This window comes from Lampetra planeri, chromosome 34 (assembly GCF_965212315.1).
Source record: "Lampetra planeri chromosome 34, kcLamPlan1.2.h2, whole genome shotgun sequence".
NCBI lineage: Eukaryota > Metazoa > Chordata > Hyperoartia > Petromyzontiformes > Petromyzontidae > Lampetra > Lampetra planeri.
The window spans coordinates 5,064,186-5,090,278 of record NC_136140.1 but is presented as its reverse complement, the minus strand read 5'-3'; the positions used below and the strand labels follow the sequence as shown (position 1 = coordinate 5,090,278).

Here is a 26,093-nt window from a genome sequence, read left to right as displayed (position 1 = left end):
ATAAAAATAAAACATTAAATTATACAAATAAAACATAATAAAATAATTCTCACGACGTTTCGGCCACAACGCAAGCAGCCGTCCTCTTTCAACACACACTGCGTCACGCGGACGGCTGCTTGCGTTGTGGCCGAAACGTCGTGAGAATTCATCTTCTTGGTTCTTTCGGTAAAGTCACGTGACTTTACCGAAAGAACCAAGAAGATGAATCCCTGCAGTCACGAAAGCTTTAAGTCGTGAGAATTATTTTATTATGTTTTATTTTTATTATTTTATTATTTCCCTTCTACGTGACTTTACCGAAAGAACCAAGAAGCTGTAATTCATGTTATTTTTTTTTATAATAATTAATCCCGTGATTTTTATTTTATTCAAATGTTGCCGATATCCAGACACCTAGGGGACCCCCACAGTGGCTGCACTCCTTGTGTGCAATGAAAGCGATTTGCAGGGCGTACGACAGGGTAGCCAAGAAGTTTGCTCAAGTGGTGACGATGCCACGAGATGTGATGCAACAATGCGATGTTCTGGGGCAGTTCTGCGACGCGAGGTAGTAAGCAATGTTCGCTGCGAAAGTACTTGGTATAATGCCAACAGAACAATTGGAAATGTTACCAAATGAATGGCAACATATGAAGGATTTTATTAATTTGACAGTACAGATGTTGATCACGTGTTGTTTTTTCGTTTTTTTCTAATTCACGTAAAATAACACTGAAAAAAATAACACGTAAATGTTTTTGTATTTGGAGATCTATGTATGTTTAAATTATTTTGTATCGGACGTCGGCAACCATGCTCATCGGAGGTGCGGATATGTGAAGGGGACTTATTGTCTCCTTGTTTGTTTTATTTATTTTCTCCACAACGACGCTAATCATTATTTTGAGTTAGGGGCCGTCCATAAATGACGTCACGCGATTTTTGACGATTTTTGACCCCCCCCCCCTCGTCACACGGCGTCACAAAAAGTCAGACCCCCCCCCTCAAATATGACGTCACAAAGCTCTGCCCCCCCCCCCCCCAAAACCATATTTCCATTTTGAAAATAAAACATGCTTCAAATCGCTTTAAACTATTGTTATTGTAGTACGTATTTAATGTGGCGCTGCACTCTGATGTTGTAGGAGAAAACATGTATTAAAAAGTCTATTTAATTAAGTAGAACGTGTTATCTATATTTATTTAAAGTTGCGAATTTTGATGTGACGTCACATTTCTTAACCCCCCCCCCCCTCGTCAAACATCGTCACAAATGTCTGACCACCCCCCCCCCCCCTAGGTGCGTGACGCCATTTATGGACGGGCCCTTACGTATCATATAATTTTCCGTCAAAACCAGGACCAATATTTTAAACAGAGGGTCCTTGCCTACAACAACTGACAGTTCAGCAGCACTGATTCAAGAAAGCCTGACTCTGCTGATGAGACACTGTATGTTGAAAGCGGTCGAGACGATGCTCGTCTTGAATCAATGCTGCTAAAATTACGCACTCCCAGAATTATGTTCGGCTGATGGATTAGGCAATACATACTTTTTTTTATTTTCACGTGGAGAAATAGATACGTTAGGAATACGTAAGAGTTTTTTTTGGGTGACATCGCGTAAATATATACATGTCGTTAAAACCCGCCACCATCCGACACAGCCAACTAGTAAGGGTTGTCACGTAAACAGAACGTTGCCAATTTGTTACGAGTACAGCACACCGGTGTGTTGGAGAGCCAAGCCACAACATTTACAATCTGAGTACGACGTTTCGCCAGTAATTACCTGTTCACCTGTTTCGTTCCTTATATAGTCCACCTGTTTCGTTCCTTATATAGAGGCGTAGATGTGGTGGCCACGCTTTTGACGACACATTTATATATTACAGGGAGGAACAATGTTCCACACTGCCCACCAGGGGTTATTTAGCTGTCTGTCTGACTGTCTGTCTGTCGTACATAATATATAATACACACAGCTCTTTGATTGGTGGAGACCTTACAAACAGCTCTTTGATTGGTGGAGACCTACTGCCGGGTACGGAGAGGGGAGGTGCCTAAGGTAGAAGGGTCAGGGGAGTGGCCTAAGGAAGGGGGGAGTCAGGAGAGGGGCCTGAGGATATGGTTCCACACTGCCCACCAGGGATTATTTGTCTGTCTGTCGTGCACGAATGCGCTGTCCAACCAAGTTCCTACCTGCCCACTCCGAAGGAACGTGTTTACGCGATCTAACCCATGATATTGGTCGCGAAAGCCTACGTGTTAAACTAGGAATACGTAGTTTGCTTTTTGTGTGTAAAATAAATTATACTAACAAAACATGGGTCCATACAAGACTGTCCCAGAACCCTTGATGAAATGTGAAATAAAACTACGCAGGCATTTAATTTATGCAGTTCGTAAGATTTTGTTTTTGTTAAACAAGACTATGGGAAGTTACTTTCACTGAAAAAAAATCGCATTGACGCGACCAATAACATAGGGGAAGCTTTAGAACAGCTGTGGAAGTTGCGTTTACATCTCGGTTGCCTTTAGATGGCTAAACAAATATTGATTTTGAACGCTGAAGCGAAATCCGAAGTTTTTTTTTGTAAAAATAATTGCCGCAAACTCTCAGTGCAGCGATTCTACAAAAACACTTCAGAGATACGCTCTGCCACCTTTTCCATTATTGTACGAACTGCTATACTGTTACTTAAAGCAAGCAATTTCAACACAAGTAGTAGTTTTATTTTTGAAAAAAGTTGGTGTGTGCTTGTCATGAACAATCAAGTAATTTGTAAAGAACTCATGAACGCGGTCCAAGTATAAGGATCGTTTTTCAGCTAAGAATAAGCGTCATTATGCACGTGGAAATCAAGACTCATTTCTGATTTTAAAAATTAAGAACGATTCCTTTGCATGTAACGCAAGCATTTCGGGCTTACACGGCCCGAAATTAATAATGAACGAGTTTGTAAAAAGAATGCTAACACAAAAATAACGAAAATGCATTAAACATATATTAAACATTATTATACCTAATTATCTACGAATACACGAGTTACACATGTACGTAATACGGTATATATTATAATCGAATTGTATAGAGATCGTAGTACAGTCGAATATATGACAAAAAGTTTTGCTGGCTGGCGCGCGGATGGAGATTCGTGCGATGGTGACGTCACCGCGCACATGTGCGTGGTGACGTGACGCGCGCATCTACGTAATGACGTCACCGCGCACAGCTTCGTGCTGACGCCACGTCTGCCCCCCCCACCAACCCTCCACCCACTCAGAATCAGAATATTTATTTATTAATGCTGGAGGAATCCGATGATCTATAAAGCTCTTTTTATGTCCAGTAGGGGCGGGTCAGAACGTCAGAACAATAAACAATGAAACATGCGATAGGAGTGCACAGTATGGGAAAGATATTTGCGCGGGTAGTGCTGCTAGTTGATATAAAAATCACAGTGCTGTTTAACATATAACATTTTTTTAATCACAATAGAACACATTCCAAATGATTACTAATCTACAACTCGCATCGTAACAATAGCCTTATTACTAATCAAGTATATAATTACAATAACCCCCCCCCTCAAATCTTTGCACCTGATGAGTTAATGAGTTAATGATGACGTCACCCTGCTGCTGCTCTATATAAGAACGGGAGACACAGCAGAGCCTCACCATTCTGGCGAATTGCCCGATGATGCTGGATGCAATTACCAGCGAAACGTCGTACTCAAATTGTAAATGTTGTGGTTTCACGCTTCAACACACCGGTGGGCTAAAGCAGTGAACTATTTGTCTTTTGTCAACGTGACACTTTTTTTACTGATTGGCCGTGTCGGGTGGTGGAGGGTTACGACACATTTATAAATAACGCGATCTAAACCCAAAAATCGTTGATTATGAACATTTTTAAAGGAATTCGTTTTTATGTCGTCATAATGTTTCCAAGTTTCGTTGTTTTTTTATTCTGTTAGGTCATGAACACGGAGTTGATGGAATAAATTTACACAATTGATTTGTTTTTTTTTGCACAATAACTATGGGGTAAAATGATTAAATCTCAACTATATTAAAATAAAAAAATACATATTTAAAATATGTTAAAAAATATACCCACATTAAAATATATAATCGGTGATGTTCGGGCAATGGTCTTTTTATAGTATGTAAATAATTGATAAACACTTGATTTATCCCAGAATTGAGGCTTTCGTGACTGCAAGGATTCATACTCTTTGGCTGTAACAGTTCCACCTGAAGACGGAAGCTTGTGTTGCCTCCGAAACGTCGTGATTTAATTTAGTTGTTTTATTTTATTTTTTACCTGCGTGACTTTACCTAAAAAAACAAAGAGTACTTGATTTATCTGCAATTATTATATATTTTTCATTTTAAGGCTTCAGTGTTATTGACAAAAGTGTGAATTTTTTTTATATGTTTTGTAGGTTATACGTTTTATATGTTTTTATATGTTATACGTTTTAGATGTTTTATATTATTTTTTATATGTGTATTGTTTTATGTTGTGCTTCTGTACCATTACCAATGCAATATCAACAAACAACTAGCTTAACTTACATGTATCGTAGATGTCTTTTGTTAAAACATTGTCGCTTTTCACGAGATAGCGATTGTAAGTAAATATAAATATACAAAACATTCAAAACATACTTTTACAATACTTTCTGTTCAAATTAAATAAAACATTACGTACAAAGAAATATGACAATTACTGTATCAATATTACAAATGTACATTTTCTTACTCGTATAACATTTTTAAGTAAACATATCTACACAACGTGAATATTTAAATTCAGGAACGCACTTTAAATACAACGCATAGGTTTCCCGGCGCTTTGTGCGGTAGATGCTTTCCAGAAAGAGGGCGCACAAATCGAAACCGCACGAGGCAGCTGCCTGCCGCTTTGCCGCCTATGAGTGGGTTCAAACGACACACGTGGTGGACTTTGGCGTGCACGCGAAATCGCACAAACCAAACCCGCACAAAGCAAGGGAAACCTGCATTGAAATGGTGTGAGGTCGAATGTGTTTAGTTTATCAGTACATTAATATAGCCTCCGATATGTGAGATCTCCAAAATACAACGTGAAGCTATGAAAACCTGCATGTCATTCCATAAACAATAATTTATTGATGATAAGCTCCAGGCTTTCGTGACCGAACGCTGATAAAGACTTGCAGGCATTTGATTTCAGAAATACAATCACGAGAATTGCTCAATCTCAAATGAACCTGTGGCTCAGGCATAGCTCGTCGAATATAAATAGAAAGTATGACAAACTAAGCGTTTTATGTCCGTGAAAGCATCACCGAACAAACACACGAGGGCATGACATTTCGATAAAGAATTCAGAATTATTTGTAACGTATGCACGTTAAGGGTTCAAACGCGAGGCTGAAGGGCCCACGTTGAAGTCGTACTCACGTGGTAAGAGGTGTACTCCATTAATTCGGGCATTCTGTTCCACATCCCTGTAAATTAAGAGGACCCGTGAAATGTCGAGCGCAAATGGGCCACGGGAATATTGGCAAATGCGCGTGCTGTCTCACGCAACACGAGGGGACAATGCCAGGGTGTCCGCGTGGTTATAAGCGCGCAAAAAAGCGGAGGCGATTGGTGCATATGGCGCGCCAGTCAATGCTTGCCTCTTGGACACGCATGACGATGAATTAACGGCTGATGATGTCCAGTGCAAAAGGAAGTGTTATGAAAGATTGCCATCCATGGAAACATTTGTTTAAAATTGAAAGTTAAATAAGTACGTACATTTCACGATTGGAATCGTTGAGATTGACAAGAATGGTTTTCTTTTCATTCCATGTTTTTTGTTACATTGTAACAAAGCTTAGTTTTTTAAGTATAACGAATTCACTCACGTAACATATTGATAACCCTTTAATGAAATAAACCAAATTGTGGGCAAAAATACTTTATATTAACGTGGCGTGGACTCATTTAAAAAAATTACACAGAAATCCATTCTCACTCCATCCGCCACACCATATAATCACACTACAAATATATAATTTTGCTATGTTCGGTATATTGGAAACAAGTATAAATACATTTATAATGTAAAAATACAAGTATATATAATACAGAAATATATATAATACACATATATTCAAGTATTGTAAAAAATATTGTACAAGTGATTGAGCTACAGATGTGTGCTAAATAAATATGATTTAGATTAAATGACCACCTATATACATGATCCATCCCCATAGCATTTATATATATAAAAAAAATCGTTAATATTTGTACGCATTAATGACGAACAACAAAAAAATGGTATTCGATTCAGTTAATAACTGATCCAATCTTCCAAGCTCTCACACACAAAGGGTGTAATGGAAATATATTGAGAGAGAAAATACAAAAGCCATTTACAAAGAGGGTGCAAAATGCATTGAGTTTGCATGAAGCGAGCAGAGAACACAATTGAGAAGAGGAATCGGACAGAGACGAAATTCTCACCAAGGTTATTTACAGTGACATAACACATTTTTTTGTCAGAAACGCAGAATGGAAACTTGAAGGCATGAACATTAAATGGAAAAAAAAGTGTCAACCATCTCAATTGTACTCACAATGTAGTTATTTAACAATGCCACAAAAAAGGCAAAAAGGCTGAACTCCATGTAAACTGGAGCAAAAATGAAATTGACGTTTAACCAACAAATGAAAGTATTAATTGGAGAGTCACAATATTTAAAAAAACTACGTTATGAAGAAAATTCACGAAGATGTATCTGAAGCACGGAGTATATTCCGGAATGCTGAACTTGATAATGAGAAGCAGCACACAGACGAGCCCTGAACAAGAACGTTGTCAATTAGCGCATCCTACCAGCTGCCATGTGTGAATCGAGAATATGGACACCAACCTAAAAAAATGGAAGAATCATGTGTGTGCAGAGGCATGTAGAGATACATGTATGAGATTCAATCTTAATTTGGAGCTTTCGTGACTGCAGGAATTACTCTTTGGTTCTTTCGGTAAAGTCACGTATAAAGATAAAATAATAAATTAAATAATAGCATACGACGTTTCGATTGCAACACAAGCAATGATGATGATTGCTTGTGTTGCAATCGAAACGTCGCATGCTATTATTTAATTTATTATTTTATCTTTATACGTGACTTTACCGAAAGAACCAAAGAGTGTGTATGGGATTACTCTGAGACACGGAAAAAAAAAACAAGCATCGTGGAATAAACAAATTATTACTACTATAATGAGCCAAGAATATCTGTTTGTGTGTAACGCGCGTGACGTCACTCCACATGCCGCACCCCCAGTCATTAATATTCATGAGCGGGTGGATTTTTACACTCACGCAGAAGAAGGTCTAAGTTTGACGTTTCTTTATTGAAATGGAAAATAATAAATAATTATACGCAGCAACAAAGTGGATTTGGTGTCTTTATTTATTTCTTCAGCACTTGAGACAAAAGGTATGTCAAATTTATGCTTCCACATTATGGTAAAATAGACATTTCTCGATGATTTTCCAGATATTGTATCGATTTCCAATTTATTTCAACCCCAGCGACCGAAAGCGGAAGAGAATAACGTATAAAAGCAGTGAATTTAAACAAATTGAAGGTCAGTTATATACAGTGCTACAGTGACATGAAGTGAAGTGTTTCATGATGTAGTTTTGTACAAGAATCACTGCCATTAATACAGTGCTACAGTAAAATGCAGTGAAGTGTTTGATGACATACTTTTGTGCAAGATTCACTGCCCTTACGTTTATACAAGATACAATTATACTATGCTTAATTTTTTCGTAAATATTACAGCTTCCGTCCTAGGATGGGCAAAGAAGCTAGTAAATAATATATTGACTATAGAGTGGGCTTGAGTAGCACATAGCACAAGAAACTCAACTATTTTTAATTCACCAGCTAAGGCCCACTGAGCTATGTAGCTGTTTTTCAGAAGCGACCTGGTCACAAATGATAGCTCAATGAAGTGGCTTATCATGTATGTGGACATTTAAAGCAGCCAAATACTCTAAACGCATGTTGATTCTAAACGTGGAAGGGAAACGCCGGAGGATCCGGACAAAAATCCACGCGAGCACGGGGAGAACATGCAAACTGCAAATATCCAGGCGTCAGGGTTGGGATCGAATGCACGACCTCTTGTATAAAGGTGCAAGGTAGTTAACATCTCGCCACCAGAAGGGATGAAGACCAGTCGACGAGAATGGTGACAAACATATAGAGGCAAAGCTCCCAAGAAAATTGCTGCCATGGTGATGGAGTGTTGAGTTCAGGTCAAGGGCGGCAGCGAGAAATGGATCAAGGCATTTGCGAGAACGTGACGGATTGCGACGATGCGTGGAGGTCTCCATTCAGCAGCTGATAGATCACGGCTGTTGATGATGATGATCAGCAATTTAAAATGACGTGAATGATGAACCAACGTGGTGCTTAGTAAAAAGAAAATATCAGAGACAGCTTCAAATAATGAACGTCACGATAATTTACGTATTAATATTATTACACCTGTTTATCCAGGAAAGCCTCACTGAGTCTCACATGTCTTTTTTCAGAAGGGCCCTGCCAAATGTTTGCAGTTAGAGGCGATCGTATGTATCCCAATTGATGAATTTGCAGATCATTTTTCCACATTTGGCAAATCTGGAGCAATGGCGCCGGCGCATAATGGGCTGCTCTTGCAGGTGACGTCACATGACCTCTCACGTGCCCTGTGAAGCAGACGGCTACGTTTGATACACACCGAGGTAATAACCGGGGCGGCCGCTGGATTCGAACCGCGAACTACTCTGCGACGAGCGGCGAACGCGCGCTATCGCTTGGGGCACGCCACTGCCCCAAATGCAGTCGAACAACAGCCCGCTTGTGTTAGGTTGTATCTCTTCCAGAGCATTCCTCCAATGACGCAGATGTATTGAAGCATGAATGCTTCGATGTGCCCGTTGCGCATCTCTCATATGACGCAGGCGAGCGACCAACGGCACCCTGGCAATGTTGGGAAAGCTATCACACGTGAGAAATTCATTTCCCCCGTAAGAATGTCGACGGGGGGGGCACATTCACAATTACGGCCTTGTTTGGCGATCGCTCGCTACGTTCACGCCCGTAACGAAGGGGCAAAACGGGAACACTTTGAGGATACGAAGGAACAATAATGTGAATGAGTTCGACGCACTACAACTGGATATTCAAAGCATCGTCCGTGATATTCGTCGCATTTTTGAAGGGCATTTAATTAAACAGGGCACATCCTCGTGACCCAAAGTGACCATCTTGAATGCGCCACATCGTCAGTCGTGATGTATCCACTGCTGGTTGAGGACAACTGCAAAACCATCACCATCTCTCACAGTGTTAGACGCTATCCATTTATCCAAAATAGAGGGTTTTTTGGGTTGTATTGCGTAAATATAAATGCGTCGTTAAATCCGCCACCACCTGGCACAGACAATTAGTAAGGTTTGTCACGTAAACAAAAAGTGCCAATTAGTTACTTGTCCAACACACCGGTGTGTTGGGGAGTAAACCTACAAAATTTACAATTCGAGTACGACGTTTCGCTGGTAATTACAACCAGCATCATCAGGAGACAGCCAGAATTGTGGAGAAATCCTCCTGTTTCGGTCTTAAATAGAGGGATAAATCCATCTAGCTACTGCACATGAGCGGACTTCATAGCTCCACCTCTGCAGTGGACATCTTCGCTCAGCGTATTTTCCCACCTTTGGCTGCCAGTCACTTGTTAGTCTCGGCGACCAGCTATAATCCCTCGTAGCCACATATCCTGCCCTAAGCCCACTGAACTTTCTTTGGGAGTCACTGCGATGTCTCAAACTAACATAGCTTCTCTGATCAATGTGCTCCTCTTATTGTCTATCGGTGTAATTCCAAGAATGTTCCTCTTCACGCTTCTTTGAGCTCTTCTCAGATGTTTGTTCTGTTTTCTTTGCCCCTTGTCCGCGTGTCAGATCTTAATGGTATTCCGATCTTGTGCCGCGCAAATACAATTTGTGATATATAAATCGCCTTTAAATAACCAAGTGCGTCACTGCGAGCTGGAATGTGTGTAAACCACGTGGGGGCTCTTTGTCCGTCGTGGAGCCACGATTGTGCTCCGGCAGACGCATCGAAGAGCACTTGCAATCTCAAACTCTGCGTGCGTGTGTGTCTGTGTGTGTGTCTCTGTGTGTGTGTGTGCAGGGAGCGCTAGTGTCGCAGTTAGCGAGCTGCCGCTATAAAACCCCACGACCCGAGTTCGATTCCCGCTCACGGCCAACACCAGTGATGATTATCTGAACCGGGCGTGGGCCTCGCCTAGGTCGACTCAGCCTCAAATGAGTACCTGGTGCGTTGTGTAAACATCGCCACTGGGGAGACAAAGCCGGCCGGGCGTGGTGCTGGCCACCCAGCCCCTCGTGTGCAGTGCCGGCCTTCATCGGTGCTCGCTAACAGCACTTGCACCAACAGCATGTTAAGGCTACACGGGGGATCTTTGTCTTTATGGGCGCGTGAGGAGCGGCGGCTCAAACGGTTCGTGCGCTGTGCTACGAACCCGGTGATCCGAGTTTAATTCCTGCTCATGGCCAACACCAGTGACGATAATCTGAAATGGTCGTGGGCTTTCCCTAGGTCGACTCAGCCTCAAATTCAGTGGTGTTTAAAAAACGACCACTGGTGAGACAAAGGCGGTCGGCCGTGGTGCTGACCACCAATCTCCCTCGTGTACCGTGCCGGCCTTCATGAGCGCTTGCAAAAAGCACTTGCCCCCAAAAGTCTGTTAATACTCTAACGGGGATCTTCATCTTCGTGTGTGAGGACAGGAGGCATTCTGGCAAACTGTTATCAAACAATGTACTTGCACGGGTCTTTGTAAATCGACTTCTGGACGAGGAGGGAACAGTCGAGGGCCCCTGTAGGAGATGTCTTGGCCCACACCTCTAACACTGGCCAAACATTTCTCGAGATGCTCGAGCATCCGAACTTTTACAGCACAACACGCTCCACCCCCACCTGCCGATCGACTAATGGTGGTGGATACTCTTTGATTATTTTTTCGGTAAAGTCACGTAGGTAAAAAAAAGAAAACAACTAAATTAAATCACCGACGTTTCGCGCGCAACGCAAGCGTCCTTTTTCAGGTGGGGACAACGTAGCGAAAGCACAAACGCTTAAGTGTGTCTAAGAGATGGCTGTGACGAGGAATTATATGGTCACGGGGGACACACTTAAGCGGCTGTGCTTTCGCTACGTTATCACCACCTGAAGAAGGACGCTTGTGTTGTGCCCGAAACGTCGTGATTTAATTGTGTTGTTTTCATTTATTTTATTTTTTTACCTACGTGACTTTACCGAAAAAACCTAAGAGTATGAATCCTTGCAGTCACGAAAGCTTCAAATCTATAATTCATTGTGGTGGACCCATTTCCTCCACTGGGTGGACAGACGCGGCGGTGGCGGCGGCGGCGGTGGTGGTGGTGGTGGAGAGAATTTAAGAAACACTGCTGGCGGATGGACCTCCGCTCGAGCGAACTCCAAGAGGGTACTCGGTGTGAGCTCCCACGCTTCGCACCACCACACGCGACCCGCTAGCCGACTAACTGTCTCAACGTGATCACCGACACGCCGCTAAAATAAATCCGTATTGCGTTGATGGTGGCTCACCAGTGGCTCCGAGGCAATGGACCACAATGGGCATCGATTGCTCGGATTCGCTGGCTGCACGCAGCATGACACTACCCTGCTCGGAGGTCATTTGGCTCAAGCCCAAGTGACTTGGTGCTTACAGCACTTTAATAAGACGTAGCTGCACACCGGTACCCAAACAACAACAAAAAACCCTCATCTCTTTCTAGATTTGAAGTTTTCGTGACTGCAAGGATTCATAGTCTTTGTTTTTTCCGGTAAAGTCACGTAGGTAAAAAATGTAAATAAATTAAATCTATTTACATCTAGTGAGAATTGTATTTGATTATGTTTTATTTTTATTATTGTATTATTTCCCTTCTACGTGACTTTACCGAAAGAACCAATAAAATGAATCCCTGCAGTCACGAAAGCTTTAAATCGAAATTTAAATCTATTTAATTTATTTAAACTAAAATAAATTAATTTATAAATAAATTTATTTTAATTAAAATAAATCAAATCTAAAATAAATTAATTTATTTTAATTAAAATAAATTCAATAAATTTAATTTATTTTATTTTTTTACCCTCATCTCTCCGCCGTAGGGCTTAGTATGATCACAGAAATAAAAGCTCTTAAATATCAGAGAGCGTTTACTTTCGATGGGATCACCCGGAGAGATGTTCTCAACCCCGTGCCCCTTCGCATCACTTCTCTGAGAACGTAAGCGACAGTTTCCTCGCCCGCGTCGTGTCCCACGGATCACGCTGCATCGTCGTTTGTCTTCAAAGTGTCACGTTCCCACGCTTTGTTGCTCGTCCAAGCGCTGGTGGTTTTTTGTGTTGTTGTTGTTGTTGTTACGAAAAATAATGCATCAACAGAAATGTCCACTTCAGCGACGGATATTTCATACGTAGCTTTCGCGACAAATATTATTATTGTTCATAATTAGTTTCCTTGAGGGTAAGATCATCGTGTGGGTATAACGTCATGGTTTTATTTTATCTACAACGTTCCCTCGTTATTCGCGAGGGATACGTGCCGGAGACGCTACAGAAAAGCAAATTTCGCGGATAATGATATTGGACTACGAAAACTTCTCTTTTGAGTGAATTACCTTGAATAAATATATAATAATCTCATCACTTTATCTTAGCATTGTATCTAATCACTTTCTCGCATCACTTTATGTCATCACTTTCTTTCTGTCTCTCTTTCGATGAAGTCATGTAGAGTTGCAGATGCGATAGCCAAAATCGCGAATGGCAAGTTCGTGAATAACGATGGTATACTGTATGACTCTCCACTACCCGAAAGAGACAATCGAAATTAAGTTATCACGTGGGCAAACATGTCAACCGATTTGATTCATCAGCAAAACCGGTGGAACGTTGAAGAGAAATCGGCAAATTTGTCCACAAAGCAACTTGATTTGATTGACTGTTGGGTGGTAAAGGGTTAAAGTTTGGAGAGAAAAAAATTAACACCAAAGCTACACGATCTAACCCAAAACAGACGAATTATGAACCATTGACAGTTCCTGTCCATGGTTGAATCTTGAGATGTTCAAAATTAGTTTTAGGTTCTATATATTTGTGAACATAGTGGCCAAAAAATACTTTACATTCACATAATTGTTTTACTTTCATTAACAATTGAAACGTTAACATATTATTCACTTGCAATTGGAAACGTCCGTAGATTGTCATTGTAAATGCGAATTAAAGCATTCATGTCGTGACGTGATACAACAGAATAACATCTACTAGAATGACACATTAATTGATAATAATCACCGATATGAAGTACTGTGATACAATATCATTCACTCAAATAAACAAAAACCTAGATAAATTAGTTACACAACGGGACCTTTTTTGCCAGGATAAGAATTTTGGAAAAAATAAGAATAGTTTTGACCCTTTTGGCAAATTACCTGGCGTTAAGAGGTTCAAACACCAAATAGAAACCTTTTGCAAAGAATCAAGTTCGCATTAACCACACGTCCTTGTGGTGAACATGCAAACATGCTCTGATAATTATATATGCATTGTATGTGAAACTGATTGGGCTACATCAGAGACAGCCTTCTTCTTTTTAATACCAGAACTCAGTTATATCACGAAACTATGAAAATAACTGCATATTTGTTTTCAGGTTACACTTTGAAAAAAAATGCACAGCAGCATTTTAAAATTACAAACTGCTGCAAAGCGCATACATCATGTAGACCCATTGCATAAAACATTGTAAGTTAAATTAATCACACTTCATAAGTATTGATTTCAATTACAAACTGAGGAAAACAATTACACAACGAGGTACATTTTCTGTGACCTGTCAATGGCTCCTAGGCGAAATTTTGACATCGTTGAAAAGACAGTAATTTTGAAAAACAAAGCACTTTTCGAAAGTTATCGAAAACAATGACGATCGCTATTGCTCGCCAAGCACGTCATTCATACTGGTAACGCGTTCACAATATTTAGAAACAAACAAAAAAGAAGCAATCAAACTCACTTGGGGTAGCCAGCTGTAACCCAGCATGACCGAATCGGCCGTGTCACGACTGCCCAAGACCGTCTCCACCCTCCACACAACAATCGGACACTCTCCTTGACACGCAGGAGCGCGTTTGCATAACCGAGAGTGCATCCACAGACCCACACTTTGTCCGCACATTCTCTGCCGCCCATGCCAAGCGAGCGGATAATGAACTTGGAGGCTTTATCTGAAGTCAACGAATTGTAAGAAAAGGCGGCTAAAACAACGAAAGCTACAGGGCTAATTACCGACATTCTTGGTCGCATTACGAGAGTAGCGCTGGGCAGAGAGCCACCCCGCTCTGCTCTGATCCCCTCTGCTATTCTGTAATTCTTTTAGTGAGGTCAAGGGACCAGCTGGATAATTACATCGACGACCGGGGATGCGGTGCCGGACTACCACCACCACCGTGTGCGCACACCCAGCGAACGAATTCCACAAACGGCGGGCACCTTGTGGCTAAACATGCGCCCCTGGGTTTCTGACCTTTCAACTCGCGTGCGTGCTTCGCTGCTTATGCGTCGAGACATTTGTGAATTCACAACGCAAGCTCTTTAGAAGCGTTTCACTGCGTCACGGTGGCGAGATGTTAACTACCTCGCCTAGTACACAGGATTTCCTGGGTTCGATCTCGACCCTGACCCCTGCTGTATATTTGGATTTTGCCGTTTCTCTTCGTGGTCACGTGCAATTTTCTCCGGGGATTCCGGTTTTCCCCTCCACATTTAGAATCAACGTGCGTTTAGAGTATTTGGCTGCTGTACATCCCCACGTGATGATAAGGAACTTTGCTGAGCTATCATGTGTGGCCAGGTCGCTTCTGAAAAAAATAGATATAGCTCAGTGGTCATTACCTAATAGAATACAAAATTGTATAAATATTATAGTTTATAGTACTCTGCCTAATACCTCTTTTCCACTGTACAACCAAGTCGCGCTGGGGCCTTGAAAAGACAGGGCTCAGTCGGCGCCTGGTTGTTTTTCCACTGCAGAAGCTGAGCCGCGCCACTGACACACGCAATGACTCAACCGGTGACGTTTGGTTTGAGCTGTTGCGCAATCTCACGTCACGCGCATCATTAGCCCCGCCCCTAGCCCTGCTTGGCCAAGAGCCAAATTCAGATGTCTTGTGAGGACAGTGAATCACAGAGTTTGTTTCCAGCTCGATATGGATAATGTCGAGTAGAAAAAAAAACATGTACGTGAGGGCCGCCACACTACCCGTATAGGGTCGCCCACACAAATCGGATGCTCGGTGAGAGGTGAGACAAACAGTGTCCTCCTTGAGGCCTTCATTCAGCGGTGGATATCTAATGGCTGACGATGACGACGTGAGAAGGAATGGCTGGTGAAAACCCTCTGGACTAAACCTGCCAGGCAGCGCTTGCCCATATTCGCGGCAATGTTTTATTTTTTTGACGGGCCTCTAGGAATGCCCCGCTGAATGAGATGCCTCGTTTCTCCCAGGCAAAATTCTCATGCCCTTAGGACGAGGCGTTTCTGCTGCACGATCGCCGTTAACTTGAGCCTGGCTCCTCTGACCGTGCGTCTCTCATGCCCACGTTGGCGTGGCAAATTTGTTTCTGCCCCCCAACCCCCCCACCCCAAGTGCGCCATGGCTTCATATCAATTGAGGCAGGCAGAGTGAGCTTCAAACGTTTTTCTGTGTGTGGTGGTATGCACAGCCCAGCTTTGTCAATTCACTGCTGTATGAGAGCCTTGTGGGGCTGCGAGGAATATTTGTTCATACTTCAGCACGCTGGCCGGTATGGGTTTTGCGAAGGGGAGTGCAGAAAAAAAAACTACGGATTCTGCTGCACTGCCCTCTACTGCCCACGACTCCGACTGCACCTCTCTTTTCTGCGTGGTGGTTACCCATCCAAGCACTATGCAAGCCCAAGGCAGCTTAGCTGATATCGGGCGTATGAAATCCATAGCTAGCGGACCATTTCAGGAGTTGCGAGGATGATGATGATGTGATACCACCAAATCTGCTGGGCTGCAAGGTGTCCAGGAGATGGCAGCACAGCAAGCAGGTTCCTGAATGTTTCGTTGTGTTGATATGAAGTGTCATGCTGTTGTATTTTGTGGGTTTGATGCAGACACTTCAGTTTCCTCTCACGTGTACAACACTGAAAATTATATTGTGAATACATCCTTATGCCGGACTCCGTAGAAAGGGTCTTGAAACGAAGCGAGGCCTTCATGGATAATTTACAGCCATTTTGTTCATCCCCTGAAAGCCTCCCCCACAACCATCTCGGTCACGTGGGTCATGTGACCATACTTTACCACGCTGCTCAGTGCGGGTTGTTAAGAGGTGCTCAGGACCAGTTTAGATATCACTCGCCACTGATGTTTAGCCACGGTCAGGAATTAATTGTGCTGCAGTATTTTTTTCCTAGTGCTTTGTATTGCTATACGGTGACCACGTAGAAATGAAAACGATGGCAATTTACCACTCGTAGTCCACGCTTGTCAATCGTGACCGTACAGGTGTTTTGAAATCGCTCGTGCAAATTGCTTCCATTGAGCCAACCTCACGATCAGCAGCCTTCATTTCAACAGACGACGACGCCTCTCTCTATGACAGCGTTCTTCTTCATTGCAAGGCCCGCGGACCACTGGCGGCCCCTGGTGGCCTTTAGTGCGGCCCCTGACGTGCGGCCCCCGACAATACACAACACGTGACAAACACCACCCCTTGTAGGCGACAATACACAACACGTGACAAACACCACCCCTTGTAGGCGGGATTGGCGGTCCTCACAGTGACGGCGAAAGTGGCCCCCCTCTCTGAAAATTAGTGAAGAACAACGGCTCTATTAGAAGCAAGAATAAATGTTTCAGGGAGAGCGCGAGGCTCAGCACTCCGACTGTGCGAATGCGGCGACGAGACAGGCTTTTATTATAGCACCGAACAGTCTTCTTTCTTCGACCGCGCTCGCCAGCTTGTTTGAACTCTGAAAGAGATCTTCATTTTCTTCAAGTAGAGTAAACACAACCCAGAGTCGAGGACGCACAGCGCAGAGTTGAGGAAACACAACGCATGGTAGAAGGAACTCAACGGAGAGTGTGCTACCGATCGTTAACAGTGAATTCAATGGTAACAGCTCCTGTGGCCTCAGCAAGATCGTGGCCAGAAGGGCGAGACACAGTGAGACCAATATATTTGGAGGGTGACTGCCTCCAACGGCCCAATAGCATCCTTGACAAGGATTCTGGATTCTCCACAGAGGCTGCTCTAGACACTGCTGGTGCCAGTCATTGACAAGTCCAATAAGCTCCACATCCTTTTGTACTGCATCAGTCCATCTAATCTCTAGTTCATGCTGCTCCCATTTAGCCCCGTCTATCCAGCCAAACAGAAACTCCTTGGGCATGCGGTGGCTGGCCATGCGGACAACATAACCCGGCCAACACAACCCCGCCTGCCAGAGGAGCTGACTGATGGTACTGTGTCAGGACCTGCCAAGGATCTGTAAGCTCCTCACACAATTCAGCCCGGTTAACCTAGGGTGGATCGTGGGCAGGCCAACTTTATGTTTCAAGCCATTGTTTATGACGCTCATGGTCTTCTCCCATGCATTGAGAAGATAGATTAAGAGGACCCGGAACTTTGTGTGGTGAAAAAGGCCAGGCAACTTCCACGCAGCACTACGCAGCCGATGGAAAGAAAATGCTGCTCGACAGATTCAACATGAGATCTCCACTGCCAAAGCGGAGCTGGTCATGAGCACACTGCCCAGGTATGGGAACTCCTCCACTCTCTCCACAACTGCGCAATTGTCACACACTCGCTGTCTGTGCCGGTTGCTGTCCGCTTAACATTTTGAGCCTTTGGGCCTGTGCTCAGCAACTGTGTGTACAAAACAACAACACCAACAACCGCCATTCGCCTCCAAGTGGCGGTGACATCACAACGGCGCTTGTGCCAGGCCATGTCCACTTTAAGGCCACGTGAAGTGTCGAACGCCCGCTGGCAGGAGGTCACGGGACACACCCAGGTGCAATGGGTCGACTGACTCAGATGACTGGCCGATGCACCACCTGTGCCCTCTACTATGTCAGCAACAACAACACACACACAAACACAATCCAATGCGTTGGCAGCATCATCCCCCGCACGTACGGCCAGCAAAGCGGCCCTCTGTGCTCGTGAGCCTGCACGCCACGTGGGGTGGGGGTGCCTTGCCTTTTTCCCTTGCGCGTGGCACAGCGGAGAGGAGGAGGCGGAGGAGGGCATGGTGGCGGCGGACAGCTGAAGGCTGAACTCGAGGCGAGGCGAGGCGCGGGCGGGCTGCCCCGGCGATGCGAGCGGCGGCCTCCGTTCTCGCGAGCGGCACAGCAGCACCTCCCTGGGCGCATGCAGGAGCACCCGGGGCGCTGCCATTGCCGCCGGGGTCACCCCGACGTCGGGTTCCCTCGCTCGCGGCTTCAGCTCCGAGTCGACGCCGACGCCACCGACGCCGTTGCTGTCGTTGACATTCGTGCGCGTCGCAAGAAGACAAAAGAGAAAGATTTCCACCGTGTAGCATTTAACAGGCTGTTGGGGCAAGTGCTGTTGGCGGGTAGCACCTGTGAAGGTCGGCACGGCACACGAGGGGGTGGGGTGGTCAACACCACGCCCGGGCCACCTTTGTCTCCCAAGTGGCGATGTTTACACACAGCACTAGGTACTCATTTTGTGGCTGAGTTAACCTAAGGGGCGCCCAGGACCGGTTCACATATTGGCCACTGTTAATGGTCGTGAGCAGGAATCGAACTCGGGTCGCTGGTTTCGTAGTGGAGTGCCCTAATCATTGCGTTACCGCTCTGCACAGAACCCACACACACATACATGCACACACACGCGGCAACAGACGGACACACGGGGAGACGCACATTATACGATGCTATTGTACACGATTGCAATCCTGTGAGCTTTGCCAAATTGCGAGTGCGTTGTTTCGCGTGCCGAGTTTATCAATCCGTCGCTGGTACGAGGGGCACCTTTGCACGTGCGTGCTGGTGAAGTGGTGAGTGGGCAGAATCGATTCAGAATATCGTTTGCCGCTGTTGTTAGCGTTGTCCGGGATTCAAACTCAGGTAACTGGGCTCGTTATACTCTATATTACAACCGCCACTCTATCCCGAAGTTGTTATAATTCTAACAATATTAAAAAAAAAATTGTCAAAGTCTCACAACACTGTGCCAGTCTGCACTAAATTCCACAAAATCATGGTACTCACAGCTAGAATCCTTTAAAAAATGTGCCATTTATTTACCCAGGAATTCTCATTGGGTCCCACTCCTCTTGTTCGTGAGCATTCTGCTTTAGAATGGTTACCAAATTCCGTGTTGGCATGTGTTATTAAATTGCTATTCATGCAGCACTAAATCTTTGCTACAGTAGCTCATTTAATATCACACATTTTAACAAGTAGGTCAGGTGAAAATAAAAACACGATTTGGTTTGGCACTGAGAGTGTAAGGAGATGGACATTTCTGTATAATTGCCTTCTACAGGTAAAGGTCCCGGTCTACTCAAAATTTAGAATATCCTATAGAGCAAAACGATCACGGCTGTGATCAGATAAAAAAGTGATCCCACGACTATACGGCTAAAACAACACAATAATAGACCACAGTGTCCGAACATCACGGCCAAACTAAACCATCTTCCCACACAATGGCCTCCCTTCAGAGCCTCGGCAATGTCATGGAGTTGGACAGCACATTCCCAAAGCAGCCTCCTATCTTATAATTCACCACCCACAGCTGATTACGACTGTATTGCTACTGTGGGCTATGCAATGCCATAATCCTCTATGCACACTGCTCCAACCTAACCCAGAGTTGATAATTGTTTCTTTACCCTTTTATCTGGCAACAAAACTGTCATGTTTGCATAGACAACAATACCTGCAGTCATAATGCAAACAAAAAACATAACTCTGATAATGTATGCACTGTCTTTGAAGTTGATTGGTCCACACCCGAGACAGCTTTCCTTAGAGCCTAGTCTCACATGAGTTGGACAAGATGACGCCAATGAATGGTGAAACACACGTACATGGATTTTATGGAAATGCACGAAACGCTAATGCGAAGTAGCCTCGTTCCAATAGTCAACAGGTGTCACTTCAACAACCAGAATGAACGAGGAATTGAATTCATGAATGTTTAGCACGCTCAAACAACGCACGTCATAATCCATCACAACTTAACAGAAACGTTCATAAAATCCCACACAATGACTTACATCCACCACGAATAAACACTGTAGATGTGCAATACAAAATACCGTAACCACTAAATTAATGACAAAGCTGTAATATAAAATGAAAAAAATAACAAAGGAGTTCATCAACAGAATATTCTCCATAAAGACGTGACAGAATTAAGACATTATCCTGCTTCTGCAGTTTCCCTGCTGTGATTGTCTCGCCTGATGACGGTCGCTTGTGTTGAGATCGAAATGTCGTGATCTATTATTTTCTACCTACGTGACTTTACCAAAATAACCAAAGAGTAAGAATGAAGGCAGTTTAACTGTGAAAGTCCACAGATATTTTCTTAACACCGACTGGCAGTTACCGAAAAAAGCTCACATCCGAGCTTGTAGTAGATGAATTAATGCTCAGCTGCTGAAGGAAACACGAGATGAACAAGCAACCGGTCTAAGATAGCAGGAGCGCGAGGTGTATCCAAACGAAACAAACGCTTCGGGCACGAGGCAGCTCAAGGGGCTCAGCCTAAATTCATTTAAACAAATTAGGAGATTAAGCAGCTCATAAAAGTGAATGAATCTCTCTCATATCTATCTCGTCTGGTTCTCTCTTCTCTCATCTCAATACATCTTTGCTCCTGGTCGACATCCATCATCTCTCTCATATCACTACATCCATGGCTCGTCGGGAAATGTCACCGCATCTTCATCTCTTGTCTACAGCTCTTCTGTCATCTCACTCGGAGTTGATGAATCTACAGGGGGGAGGCTCTAAAAATAAAATTTGCTCAAGGGCCACGAATTGGCCAGCACCACAGCCGGCCCGAGTTACTCCCCCATGCAATTCAAACAACCACGGTCAAATATGAATTCACCCATCGTCTTACAATTCACACGAGTGCGATGCACGCGTCAGCAAAAAAAACATAAACATTCACTTACAGCCAGAAACAATCCCAGGCATCGTGCTCGAACCCCCGCCAGTGCAGCATTGGCACGGACAAGAATCAGCCACAACGGCCTCCCCGGCACCATGGAGTCCAACTCAGAACCCCAGTGCCCCCCCCGCCCCCCATCGTTATAAGCCGCCAAGCTACAGCGGGGCGTCGACTCATTTCGCCTGCTCAAGGGAAGACGCACGCTTGGGTGCTGATGTGCGGGGAAGGGCTGGCCACGGGGGGGGGAGGGGGGCGGGGATAACGACCGTGTGCAGGAAGCTGAAATCTCGACTCTGAGAAAAGTGGAAGGCATCGCAGACAACATCTGCTGGGTCGTTACAAAACACGCGTCGCGGATTGTACCCATCAGCAGATTTGCGGTGCGTCGTGCGGCGTTGAACACGATGCGATGAGCCCGTTCCCGGGTCTGTGTCGTAGAGGAGTGCACCATTACGTCTTGGGTAATACCGGCAGAGGTGTGGACTCGAGTCATGTGACTTGGACTCGAGTCAGACTCGAGTCATGAATTTGATGACTTGCGACTCGACTTGGACTTGCATAACAATGACTTTGTCCCACCTATGAGATGTGGACTCGAGTCATGTGACTTGGACTCGAGTCAGACTCGAGTCATGAATTTGATGACTTGCGACTCGACTTGGACTTGCATAACAATGACTTTGTCCCACCTCTGAATACCGGCAATCGTCAACAAAACTTGGCACATACCCTTTAGGGTTGTCTATTGTAATACTAACTTTGACGTATGTACAATCCAAAGCCTGTGACCAAACATATTCACATATTCACTTTAAGATGTTTTCTTGTTCATGTTTTTGTTTGTTTGTTTGTTGCGGTTGCACCCGATTCAAGAGCCGAATGGCTCACAGGGCTATACCTAATAAATGAACTTGAACTTGAAAATGAACTTGAAACCGCCAGGACATGTGCCCGATTTTGTCAGATTTCGGAAGCTAAGCCGGACGAAGCCTGGATAGAACTTGGATGGGCAAACACCATGCACAACAGGTGTGAAAGACTGCCCAGGCTATTCTGGGGGCAACAAACGGCAGCGGCAGTGCACCAAAATCCATTGTCGCAGTGTGCAGTACTTCTACGCTACCAAGTCTACGCTCCGCCTACAGCAGCCAGCGCGGACCAGCGTGGTGAAGTATAGGCAGATAACCCCCATGACCCCCACTGCATAAGAGGTCATCAGCAGAGAATCAAAGGAGTTAAAGGGTCAGCGGGTGATGGGAACCCGATTGGGAGAAGAGTCAAACCCTGGGCGTGCAGGCAAGAGAGCAGATAAGTGGTGTCAAGTGATGTCAACAGGTGAGGGTTGTGAAGCCGGGGGGGAGCGGTGGTGTAGTGGTTAGCACGCTGCGCTATGAACCTGATGACCCGGGTTCGATTCCCGCTCACGGCCAACACCAGTGACGATTATCTGAACCGGTCCTGGGCCTCCCCTAGGTCGACTCAGCCTGAAATGAGTACCTGGTGCGGTGTGTAAACATCGCCAGTGGGGAGACAAAGGCGGTCGGGCGTGGTGCTGGCCACCCACCCCATCGTGTACCGTTCTGGCCTTCGTAGGTGCTCGCTAACAGCACTTGCCCCTACAGTCTGTTAAGGCTATACGGGGGATCTTTGTTGTGCAGCCTCTGTACAATGTACATACAATGTACATACAATATACTGTAAATACAACTGTACAAGCATCTCAGGATGCTTAACAGGGCAAGCATATGAACATAAACACACCTGGACCAATTACATTGGAAAGCAGGGTGGCGTAGTGATAACACTTGCCCCTTACAGCAAGAAGGGCCTGGGTTCGATTCCCGACTTGTGTGGAGTTTGCGTGGGTTATCCGTGGGTTATCCGTGGGTTATCCGTGGGTTATCCGTGGGTTTCCTCCAGGTTTTCCGGTTTCCTCCCAAAGCAAAAAAAAAGTCAAAACCCACATTGCAATGTTTAGCCAATACCGAAAATGTATCGAGCAAATCGCTCAATGGGGATAACGCGGAGATGGACATCACCCCCTGCAGCGGCAACAACTCAGGACCCTCCCGAAAAAATTAAATTAAAAAAATCTTAAACCCCAATAAGAAAAAACACAACGCACAAACACGGGCTGTGAAAAGGCATCAGTGGCCCACACAGCGAGTACAAACGGTCTCAGGCAGCGTGGCAGAACAAAAATAACGGATAGTAGAGGGGGGGGGTGGGTTAGATCGCGTAAATATATAAATGTGTCGTTAAAACCCGCCACCACACATTTATATATTTACGCGATCTAACCCCCACCAAAAAACCCCTCTATTATGTATGATATTGGTCGCGAAAGCCTACGTGTTAAACTGACAACGGATTTTACCGAGTTGTGGCAAAGGGCATGTGTTATTCATGGAACCAGGGGTAGAACGAGGCTGGATATTGTTACCAATACAGAACTGTGAAAAGTGAAGTGTGGATTAACACACGCACATATAATGGCGCATCCATTCTAGTTTGCCGTGTCAGCGTTTCACAGCGGTTCACCGAAATGCTTAAGTGTGATGTATGAATGTTCAACTTCCTTCGCACCGTACATAGCCAGATGCGCGTTAGGTGAAATGTTTAAGAGGTACACATACAAAGATCCCACCCACAACTGTTGGGGCAAGTGCTGTTTGTGAGCACCTATTAAGGTCGGCATGGCGCAACGAGGGGGGGGGGTCGGTGGCTGGCACCACGTCCCAGCCGTCTTTGTCTCCCCTATCAAGTCAATCTTATTTATAATTATTATAAGCTTAATTATTTAACCAGGTGAGAACTCAATCGGCACCAGGATGTGTCTCATTTGCAAGAAGTGCCTGGGTTGTAACAGCAGCAACAACACAGGTCGAGGAGCAGCCTCTCGTCACCGCCTGCTCGCACCGCTTGCTGGCCGCTCTTAGAATCAGAATCAGAAAGGGGTTTTATTCGCCATGAAAGTTTGCACAGACAAGGAATTTACTGTGGCAGGAAGGTGCATACATTCAACATGTAGGAATCTTAAAAACTGAAATAAGTGGTATACAGTCTAACTATACTAAAATTGCAAAGTCTGACTAATACTAAGGGGCAAAATTTTGAATAAGTATACAATATAAAATGTAAACTAGCCGTAATATACAATCTTAAAATACGAAAATACAAATAGGGTAACATGTTGTAAGTATGGCAAGGTGTAATTTTGTAGATAAAATGTTAAAGTAAGTGTAAAAGTAATTTTAAGCCCTCGAGCGAACTCTGGAGAGCACTGGGTCAACGCTCGCTCGTTGAACCTGCTTTCGCGCCGTACGCAGCCACCCGTGCTAGTCGGAGGTGCGAACGCTTCCACGTTGACCGGACGTGTTGGAAGGGGTGGGCCGTACCCACACTTTACCCCACCACGTGCCACCCTGCCAATCGCCTAACTGTCGGAAAACCCATTCGCGCCGCTTTTGAGAAACTTGCCCCATTGTTTCAATTGGCGCGCCGGGAGGTGGAATCGAACCGGCGACCTCTGGATCACAAGTCCAGGGTGCTAACCATTGCCTGCCAGCAGCTCCAACGATAACAATTACGAATCGTCGGCATTTCAGCACGCTTATTTACGGGTAACCCAATACAAATATGGAGTGGAGTGGTGGCACAGTGGTTAGCGCACACCGTTACCAACTAGGCGACCTGAGCTCAATTCCTGGCCACGCTTAACATCAGCAACGGCTGCGATGCCAGAACCGGTCCTGGGCACCATCTTCACCAACCCACACTGATCAGCATGTTGAAGCGTGGTCGAACAACCACAATGATCGACGCAACGTCGAAAGCCATTCATCCTCCAGTGGATTGACAAAGGGCATGTCAATTATTCGTACACTTACAAATGTGACGGTGATGTGCAATACACTCAATAATTAATGCAAAAAATTATCCGGGATATTATCTCACAGTAGAACAATGCAAATCCAACACAAATCCTGCACGTGACGAGAGCAGCATTTAGAACCAGCGGAAGGTGACACAATCAGACACTTGCGAGCGATGGGCTGTGCAACGTTTCTGTATATTCGTGAGGAAGTTTACTGGTTAAAGGAACTTGACAGTTTTCAGAGTTAGTGATGCTAACCGAGCGCCCGCAAGACACTCACGCACAACCGGCACGAGCTTGCCGAGATGCAAATTTACATAATGGGGTGACGTTTCGGGCAAAGGTCCTTCTTGATAGCACGTAAACATCGCAGGAAGAGACACTGGCGGGCAAAAAGAGACGTGGATGCTGAACGCAGCTCATCTTCGAGAGAGGCGGGTTCTCGGCGGAGGGAAGGGAGTCAGCAAAAATAACACGAGGAGATCCACATTTTTTGTTAATTTTTCAAGAGCCGCCAATGTGTGTGAATAAATACACAGATAAAGGCAGAGATTCCCCCGTGTAGCCTTAACAGACTGCTGGGGCAAGTGCTGTTAGCGAGCACCGATGAAGGCTGGAACGGTACACGAGGGGGTGGGTTGCCAGCACCACGCCCGAGTGGCAATGTTTACACACCACACTAGGCTACTCATTTGAGGCTCAGTCGACCTAGGGGAGGCCAAGGACCGGTTCAAATAATCGTCACCGGTGTTTGCCATGAGCGGGAATCGAACTCGGGTGGCCGGGTTCGTAGCGCAGTCCGCTAACCACTACACTACCGCACCCCCCATCGCCTGGCCAATTAGATGTTTTTTTGTATTTTA

At 44.8% G+C, this 26,093-nt stretch overlaps 1 protein-coding gene across 3 annotated transcripts in view; it reads right to left on the bottom strand.

Moving 5' to 3' along the window:
* LOC144730054 (transcription factor EC-like) overlaps positions 1–26,093 on the bottom strand; it is a 76,863-nt gene that overhangs the window by 27,779 nt on the left and 22,991 nt on the right. For 2 of the 3 annotated variants that reach the window (XM_078610570.1, XM_078610571.1), the window contains exons 1-2: positions 21,358–21,461; positions 18,399–18,678 (exon numbers count right to left, since the gene is read on the bottom strand). In XM_078610570.1, the coding sequence (XP_078466696.1) occupies positions 18,399–18,678; positions 21,358–21,407 (330 nt within the window). In that variant the 5' untranslated portion in view covers positions 21,408–21,461. Of the gene's footprint in view, positions 1–18,398; positions 18,679–21,357; positions 21,462–26,093 lie in introns of those variants that run through there. The other variant, XM_078610572.1, reaches the window with a different exon arrangement.